At 38.2% G+C, this 10,000-nt stretch overlaps 1 protein-coding gene across 1 annotated transcript in view; it reads right to left on the bottom strand.

Annotated features, from left to right (window-relative positions):
* Positions 1 to 10,000, bottom strand: part of LOC131368952 (splicing factor U2AF 65 kDa subunit-like) — a 14,050-nt gene that overhangs the window by 1,869 nt on the left and 2,181 nt on the right. Inside the window, exons 3-10 of the mRNA XM_058415214.1 lie at positions 9,733 to 9,836; positions 8,909 to 9,060; positions 7,436 to 7,552; positions 5,547 to 5,685; positions 5,177 to 5,256; positions 2,764 to 2,886; positions 2,493 to 2,579; positions 1,976 to 2,218 (exon numbers count right to left, since the gene is read on the bottom strand). Of these exons, the coding sequence (XP_058271197.1) occupies positions 1,976 to 2,218; positions 2,493 to 2,579; positions 2,764 to 2,886; positions 5,177 to 5,256; positions 5,547 to 5,685; positions 7,436 to 7,552; positions 8,909 to 9,060; positions 9,733 to 9,836 (1,045 nt within the window). The remainder of the gene's footprint in view (positions 1 to 1,975; positions 2,219 to 2,492; positions 2,580 to 2,763; positions 2,887 to 5,176; positions 5,257 to 5,546; positions 5,686 to 7,435; positions 7,553 to 8,908; positions 9,061 to 9,732; positions 9,837 to 10,000) is intronic.

The following is a 10,000-nucleotide window of genomic DNA, read 5'->3' on the forward strand; positions in this document are numbered from 1 at the left end:
CTGTATCATGGCTGACCCTGCGCTCTGACCCCAACCTCCAAGGCTGGGATAGGCGAAGAAAGAATTTCACTGTGCTGTAATGTATATGTGACAAATAAAGGCTATTTCTATTTCTATTACAATTAGAATCTTTCAATGGAGCGGATTAGCCAAAAGAAAAACATTTTAGGAAAAAAGGTTACAATAGCCTGGTTGCGCAAGTGTATAGGGCTGCTTTTCTTTAGCTAGAACTGGAGATTTAACTGGGGAACTGGAGAGAATCATGAATAGCTACCAATACCAGTCGAACTGCAAAACCCTGAGGTGTCTGAACCTAAGCTGGAGAATTTAACCTTTTTGCATGACCCAAAATATACATCCAGTTCAACAAAGGAATGATTTAACCAAAAAAAGTTTCTGAATGACCTGGCCAGACCCCAGACCTGAATCTGATCTAAAAATCTGTGCGATGACCTGAAGTGAGCTGTGCACAGAAGATGCCCTAACAATATGACGGATCTTCAATGCAATAAAGAGAGAGAAAATACTACCAAGATAAGATGTGCCGTGCTTATTATACACTCTTACCCAAAAATGTCAAAAGGTGCTTCAGGAAAGTATGCACACTTATACAAGTATGTTTTTCCCCCTTTTTCCTAAAATGTTTCTGATTGATTTTCACTTAATTTGGATACCATATAAATTCACATTAAGGATAAGTTCTGATAAGATTTCTTTTGGTTTCATTTTCACATTAGACTTGTTGTCTTCAGGGGATGAACACAGATTGATGATGTACTTGTTACTACAGCATGACAAAATCTCCTCTACATGATGAAATCCCCTGTTCTCAAAAAGTGCATCCATTTTCACAAAGAAACACCAATGGTGAGTCATCTATTCGGACTGAAATATATCAGGTAGCTCCCATGACCTCTCAAAAGTCCAAACTGATGCAACGTCATGAATCCTTTTAAGTGGTTCACATTAAATGGAAATTCCCATTACACGTCAAGGAATTTCCTAACATCAGCATTGGTTTCAAAGCTGCGCATATGAAAGTAAAGACCAATTATGTAGATAACATCAGTTCTAAAAGTACCTATGCTCACATTCCAGTTGAAAGATACAGTGAGAAAATGGACAATGACAAGGAAAAATATTGTTTAACATCTTAACCCCCCCCCCCCCCCCGAGTCTTTTTCTGTATGGCAGGGATGTTGTCATGGAGACAGACCCCTCAGATGTACAAGAACCAAATTGCACAAAATGATGTGATGTTGAGGTGTAATCCCTGTAATGACTGAAAAGCTTTGGGTCCCTTAATTCCTCCAGAAGTGAAATCACATGCTATACAGTTAAAACTTTGTGGCAACAGATTTGGGATAGGGGTGTGATGATCAGATGTCCACAAACTTTTGGTCATATAGCTTATCAATCGCCATGCGGTGTCTGTAATCATTCCGACTGAATTTTTTTCCCATTAATAAGCTTAAAACGTTGTCCATTTATGTTGTCAGAAAGCCAGGATGCTGGTTTAGTGCATCTTTCAAGTAGGAAAATCAAGAGGAGATGAGAGATGAACAATGTAAGATGCAGGAAGGGGGCATGGCTTCCAACGTGTCAAAAACACCTACCAACTACCGTTCATTCTGGCTTCACATGAGTCTTATTTAGGCATTTTATAGGGGAAAAAGAAGACTGGTTTTAGCGTATTTTTAAGTGTAGTGTACTCTGAGGTTTGCAGGTCAAAGCTGCATCCAGTATGTATCTAATTCACATTAGGCTTTAAAGAGATGTGATACTTAAACGAGTATAATGTTGTGATGTCATCTTCCACCACATTACCTTGATTGTAAGATTGTAAGTATTTGTCATGTATAATCACAGCTACAGAACAGAAATACAGTACCTACAGTACCTACAGCTACAGAAATCTCTTTTTGTAGCCACTGAGCCCTAAACAGGCACACATGCACTCTCTGAGTGGACAGACCTTCCCACAGCCAGGCACTTCCACTCCATGGACAGGTCGAGGGATCTCGATGGAGCACACGCTGCCGTATTTACAGCACTCCTCCCTGACGTCCTCCAGGATCTCTTCATAGTCATCATCATCAAGCAGCTCTTCGGGGAGCACCATGTTGAGGAGGCAGAGCACTGCGGTGGGCTTGGACGAGTTCTGCAGCCTCTGTAGACCGGGCACCTGCAGGCTCACCGGACTCTCTGTGATCACAGACTATAGGGGGAAAAAAAATCCATTTGATTCACGGCAGGTCGCTTCATTGTAGAATACTGTTTTTTGGTAGAGAAAGGGAACTATTTTTAAGACTTTAAAGCCTAAATGTTTCCATTTAAAAATGCATAAACATAAAGCTCCAGAGATTTAACATTGGCTGACAAACTAGAATTTGATTCAATTTAAAGGGTATCTACACAAAATAAGACAAACACACCTTTTATCGGGAACACAGAGACCATAGTGGTCATGAAGTCATGTCACTGGTACTTACTGAATTTGCATTCTTTGCCCCAACACTGGCACGCTGGACGATGAGCTTTTTATCACCGAGTTGCATTCCATTCAGCCCTGCCACTGCCTAAATCCGACACATGAGTCAAGCCTTTTGTATTAATATAACAGTAGCATGTTGATAAAGCAACAGCGGATTGAAATTCATAGCATGTGCACTGGGATTTGTGACAAGGCAATCAATCAATTACCTATAAATCCTCTGATCATCAACAAACAGCAGTATTTTGCTCTGAATATCATGTCTATACCTGGTCAGTGGCACCAATCTCCACATATTCACAGAAAGCATAGCCTTTGGACAGTGATGTAGCACTGTCTTTGACAAGGTTGAAGGCTTTGAGAGGTCCAAATGATGTCAAAAGCTCCTTAACCTGTGCAAGAGATAAGGATATACGGAATTTTCATGACAGCAATGAGTAGAACAAGAAGACAATAAATAAAAAACTTACTGACCAATGTGGAAAGGAATTAAGTGGCAAAATGAGATGACGGCAAAATTCCCAAACTTTAACAAATCCATCTACTTTTGGATCCCTCTGTGATGTAGTATTAAAACTTGTGAATACTGTTACATATTTAAGAAGAGTAGTGGTTTCTAATCATATGTAAAGTTTAAAAAACTGAATCATGGCATCATCAAGTAAATCTGAGAGTATGTTTTTATGATACCAAATGAGTGTACTAAAATATGCACATTATAAGGAATAAAATTAAATACCACCAATAGTGTGAAATAATGCTGTGTTTACTTAAACCACCACTATTGTGTTTATGAGAAGACATTTGTGTCTTTAAAAAAATCAACCCACCATAACTAGCCATCTTCCAAACCCTGCCCCGCCAGCATCCCGCCCTGACCCATCCCACCCTGCAAAACCCCACCCCAACCCTGCCCCGCCCCCCAGAAATCCCTGAGTGGGTTTTGCGCTCTCCAGAAGAGTGATGGGAGGAGAAAGAGTGGCAGCCGTGGGGGGGGGAATACCCCTGCTGGCAGGAAGTTGATCCGTGTGAAGTACGGAATGTCTTACTTGCCTTGTATTACATGTTGACATGGGCAGCAGTAGATCAGTAATAGTGAACAAATTATGAGCGCAGACTTAACGATCTTACAGGCCCCTAGCTGGGGACAAAGTGGGGGGGAACAAAAACGAAAGAGCTGTGAGTTTCAGGGCAGTAACAGTGACTGCAATTTTTTTCTTTTTAAATATGAGAAGAAAAAGAGTACATTAATCTCCATTTGAGCTTAGTAGCTTGCATTGGCTGTTATCTTCCAATTAGGAAGGAGAGCTTACTGTATCATTAGTCTGTATGAAATGTAATGCATCTGGTTCAGCAAAAAAAGTAATCTTATTACTACTAATATTATAGTCAGCTAAAATTACCAACATGAGTTGTCAGTATGTATGAAAGAGTATTTATGTCATTGATCTACCCAGTATAGAAGCCAACAAGCATGTATAGTCATTACTTCGTATCTAGTTGAGAATTAAATGTGATGGCAAGTCGGCAAGTTACAATGGGAAGTACAGTTGAGGAATCAGTTCCAGGTTCATGAATAATTGCATATTTCACTGGCATTATAATCAGCACATATACAGCACTGTGCAGTCTTAGGCACTCTAATATTTCGGTTTCTAAACGCTCATTTAAAAAAACTGTTACTGACATGCTTGTATATTGTTGTTTACAAAAATATATATATATATACGGATATATATATATATATATATATATATATATATATATATATATATATATATATATATATATATATATATATATATATATGTCCGATATTATACTGTACCACTGTTCTATTACAGCAGCTCTGGGAGTGATTGCTGGCTGCAATTCAAATCACCCGTTTGATCCTGAGCGTGGGTGTGTGTGTGTGTGTGTGTGTGTGTGTGTGTGAGAGAGAGAGGAGTTTCAATGTATGTTCTCGTGTCTGCGTGGGTTTCTTCTGCCTTCTCCGTTTTGCCTTCTACCACTCAAAAAACATCAGTAGGTGGACTGGTTAGACTAAATTGCCCTGCGGTGTGACTAAGTGCGTCCCCGCTTTACACCAAGTGATCCACATTGACTAAAGATGAATTTTTCATTATTCCTGATCATTTCGTTGCAAAATTTATTACACTTAAGACATTTGCACAGTACTGTATATTTATAATAAATAATTAAATGTTGCAATGAATAAGAAAGGCCAAGCTAAAGCTATGAGATTAGGAGATATATAGTGACCATTTATAAGCTCTGTTCAGTACAAAATAATGCCACCTGTGGGCAAAGGACAAAGCCCAGGTCTCTTTAACATATTAATTCAATATCTAAAGGCATAGTTTGATTTTTTCTACTATTTAGAAATCACCCTCTGTTAGCATCTTTTCCACAAGCAGATGCTCAATCAAGTGTTAGAATGAGCCTAGATGGAAAATCAATCGATTTACTTTTAATCGATCTTACCATTATGGTTTAATAAATAATGTTACTTGTATAACATCACTAGCTTTACTGCACTTACTACTGAACAACTGCAAATCAGTGCAACCTAAATAAGCAAGACAACTGGAAAATGTATTCTATTTAGTGCTGTTCTAAGATGGATGGAGTGAGACAAAAAAAACTGTATTTGCATTTTGCACATGAGGTAAAAAAATATACCTGATCGTCATTAAGATAGTTCGGCAAACCTCCAATGAAGAGTTTATTGGGAGAGTCCGGTACAACTGTGGATACAACCCCTGGTGGTGCAAAATAGGGGGGAAAATCAAAACACACTTAATAATTAAATACAATATATTCAGTTACACATAAGGCAATTATTTTTACATCAAACTGGATTTTGTTCATCTCACTGTGATGACTACTGGTCATTATTAGGGATTACATTTCATTTCCCCACTGCCAATAATAAATACTAAATAATTTTGGTTCATTTCCCAATACCCACACTTATATTTCTGAAAACATTATGTGCTAATTACTAAGCATATGACATCGAAGCTAATCAAATGTGAGCATATTTACTTACCTGGTACATGAAAAGCAGGCTGCTCAGAAATGCCAGGCAGAGGTCGATAGTCATGAGGTCGCCGGATCTTCAGTGCCTGCCCCTGAAAGTTGATTCCATCAAACGCCATGGCCTGTGTGGTTTCCTCTACAGATCGAAACTGAAAGAAAACATTTTCAACACTCACACTTCTTGCAGTCATGAACACAGAAATCATGAAGCTATGACATGCATATCATACGGTTGGAAATAATACATCTGTCACCCAGCTGGTGTTGTCTGTGAGATAAGGCCAAGGTGTCTTTCAGATGTAGACCTCGATCTGATCTACAGTCTTTCTTAAGACTTTTTGACTTACTATTCACATTTATCCAACAGTTTTCACGGAATGGGTGAAATATCATGGTATAGAAGTAGAAAGCTGACAGACATATCCCATAAAACTTGCAGAGGCATTGAATAAAAGGTCATTTATACGGAAACCCAGAGAGGCCATGTGATATTATTATTTTTGCTTTTGTTTTCTCGTGATCACGACATAATTTTCTTGTGATCTCGAGATAACAAAAGCAAAAATAATAATATCATATGGCCTCTCTGGGCTTCCATACATTTACAATTTATTTATGTTTTAATAATTACATACATTGAGTTTTTAATTAGAAAGAAAACAAACGAGAACCAGTAACAACAATAACAATGAAAAAAGCGCTCAGAACTACACAAACAGATTTTCTTAATAATAAATCATTTTGAAAACTAAAAAAAGGAGAAAAACTTAAAGATTCCAGAAGTTGTAAGATTACAATAGTCCCTGTAATATAATCAGACAAAAAAAAGAGTTAGGTTGTCTTTATTTGTCACATATACATTACTGCACAGTGAAATTCTTTCTTCGCATATCCCATCGTTGGACGGTTGAGTTTAGAGCACAGGGTCAGCCATGATACGGCTTGGTGGTGCTGAGGCTTGAACCCCAATCTTCCAGGCAATGATCCAGAGCCTTAACCACTTGAGCTACCACCTCCCATGGACCATTTAAGGTTCTAAATAGGAGCCTTATGACCCAATTCAGCAAAATGTTCTTAATACAGAAAAGTGGATGTTAGTGGATGTTTCAATGTCTCTGCTTGATACTCCCAACACCAATGAGACTGGATCAAACACTAACAGTATCAAAAACCCTTTCCATTTCACTGAAGACCCCTTTCAACAGCAGAGACCAATACAGTACCTCTGCAACCTATTACATGACCACATACAATGTGGAAAAATACCTAATTTAATTTACCATGTTAAACAAATGGGAGAAAGAGAAGGGTTTAAAAAAAATCCCTGCGGTTGGAGGGAAAATGCAGTCTCACTGATTAGTATCACTGTAAATTGTACTGCTCTTTTACAAGTACAGATATCGTCTTAGCATGGGACTAAATATATTTGTCTAATCAACAGTAATAGTTGATAACTCTTTTTCCCACTTATTTTTAATGCTCTGCTTACCAACAGATGACATTGAATCCATAGAACCTAAAAACAAACTCAGAGATATCTTCCCTGACGCTAAAAACAACAATTTCTCAATAGAAGATATTTCTGAATTGTATGACCAATACTTTCTCAATTGGAGGAAAAAAAGGATGTAACGAAAAACACTCATATTGTTCAGGTTGCAAAATTTCAAGGGGGTGAATACTTAGCATTGTATAACTGTCAAAAAACATACATTTTTATTTAAAATCATTTAATATCTTCATTACTTCAGGAAAATGATAATGTTTAAGGACTTGTTCAGAAATGCAATGTGAAGGTATCACTGTAGTTAACTGAGACCCATGTGCGCATATATCTAAAGAATCTCACTCTTTCTGTTATTCATCATGCTGTTCAACCTGATATGAAAGTTTACTTACCTCAAGGAAGGCAAAGTTCTTATCCTGATTGATCTGCACTGCAAGCACAGGGTTGCTGGGTGTTTGGGAAAGTCCAACAAATCTCATCTGCGTATTAAAGAACTCTGCCATTGACTCCTAAAGGCAATAAAAATTTGTTTGTTATTAAGATTTAAAGGTTCCTTCTATCAGGGATCAGCTTAGGCGCTTGCCTGTCAGAAGCTATAACATAACCATGTTTCTTGATAATAATACCATTTGTTTCATTTTTAGGAAGAGCTTTAAGGGCCAGTGCTCCTTTACAACGGTGCCAAGTTACTAAAAATGGAAGACGATCCCACTGAGACATGACCGTCCTACTTTTCTGTACACAACAATATGACAAGTTGAATATTTAGTTATGAATATGGGGTCTGAATGCTGAACAAAATCACAGTGGAGTTCAAACCTATATATTTTTATAGAATCAAAAGAAACAGTGCCTTTATTTCCCTTTTGCAGTTATACCTTATTATAATTGGGTGAGTATAAATCAGCTCCCTAGCTACCTTGGTCATGAATCAGTATACAGTGTATGCAAGTTTTGGCACTGGTACGGACTCTGGCTCACTACACACTGGGACACTGAAGAATCAGTTTCTGACGAAATTCCTATTTGCTCATCAGTTACTGTAAAAACCCAAACACAAAATATGTAAGTTTTATATATCATATACATTTGTTAGTTTAATCTTGAATTTCCCATACAGAGGATTAATAAACGCACTTGTCATCATACACTATACTGCCAAAAATTTAGGACACCCCTCCAAATCATTGAATTCAGGTGTTGTTTTTCAGGGGTTGGGCTTGGTCCCTTAGTTCCAATGAAAGGGAGTCTTGAAGTGCACAAAGCAAGGTCCATAAAGACATGGATGAGTGAGTTTGGTGTGGAGGAACTTGACTGGCCAGTCAAGAAGAGAAGAGACTCTGAGCCATTCCAAAACTGGGATGTCTGCCTTTACATGCACATGAATTTAATATGGAGTTGGCCCATCCTTTGAGCTATAACAGCTTCAACTCTTCTGGGAAGGCTTTCCACAAGGTTTACGAGTGTGTTTATGAGGAATGTATCAACACCTGAATTCAATGATTTGGAGGGGTGTCCCAAAACTTTTGGCAATATAGTCTCTCTCATATCACACACGTTTCTGGCATGGAACATCAAGCAGGACTGTAAGCTAGCTAGAGGATTTTTTTTTAAATCATCAAATGCATAAGATCATTAGACTTAAGCAAACTTTATATACAACGTCAAGCTGAGAGTTCATCCTCAATAAAATATGACATCATTTCCAGTAAGGGAGCATAGTGGTGCATTGTGGGATTTTTTAGGGGTTAAACAGTCCAGTGCTCTGGAAGGATTTTGCAGTTAAAACAGAACGACTCCCTGATCAGTGCCCCAGCTATGATTGTGCCACACCCATTATCATCCTACTAATTTGGGATGCTCACCTCGGTGACTCCAAATGGTATGTTGCCAACATATAAACGGCGTGCTTGTCTGGTCATCTGGCTGCCAACAGCAGGCACCTGTGCTGGAGTCACAGCCATTCCTGCCGTACTGGAGGTAGCCAGTAGAGCTATGGTGGGGATCTGGCCAGCAGCTACAAGAAGGGTATAAATGATTAAGAAGGATTATAAATTTTAAAAAATTTTTGGGACACCTCTCCAAATCATTAAATTCAGGTGTTGTTTTTCAGGGGTTGGGATTGACCCCTTATCTGTCATGTTGGAACAGGAAGGGGTCATCCCCAAACTGTTCCCACAAAGTAGGGAACATGAAATTGTCCAAAATGTCTTAGTACGCTGAAGCATTGAGAGTTCCTTTCACTGGAACTAAGGAGCCGAGCCCAACCCCTGAAAAACAACACCTGAATTCAATGATTTGGAGGGGTGTCCCAAAACCCATGGCAATATAGTGTATTTTAACTATATGGTATGTGCAGATTTGGACCTATAGTGCTCAAACTATGCAACTACATGAACTGCATAATTTCCACAATGCCTTTAATCACATTTTTGAACCATATCCTTACACCCCATTATTACATAATAAAACTCCAAACATAAACATTGTTATAACATGGTGTACATTACAGTCTTATAGTCTTAACAGATCAGAAAGTGAATCTTGATTTTCTTCTTTCTACCTAAAAAGTGCTATTACTATATTCAACAGAAAAACAAAACACTGAAAGGTGAAACTAAAATATTTTAGGCCCTCTGCTCTCACTACATGATGCACAGACTGCATGTATAAAGGAAATTTGCTGTACCTTGCATAGCTTTGTATTGCAGAGGAGTGATGTGTTCAAATCCTGGTGCTGGAACATCCCAGTATTTGTATGCCTTTTTCTTTTTTGTTCTCCGTGGAGAATGACTGAACAAGATAAAACAAAAGTGTCAGCCAACGTCTGACAAGTGACAGAATCTGATTCATACAATCTCTAGCCTAAAAGTCTAATTAACTTTTCACTATTCACCTGCCATGTGGATGCCATCAGTACGCAGCATGAATTTAAAACTGACTTGAATTTCATTATA

The sequence above is a fragment of the Hemibagrus wyckioides genome, linkage group LG02, assembly GCF_019097595.1.
Source record: "Hemibagrus wyckioides isolate EC202008001 linkage group LG02, SWU_Hwy_1.0, whole genome shotgun sequence".
Lineage (NCBI taxonomy): Eukaryota > Metazoa > Chordata > Actinopteri > Siluriformes > Bagridae > Hemibagrus > Hemibagrus wyckioides.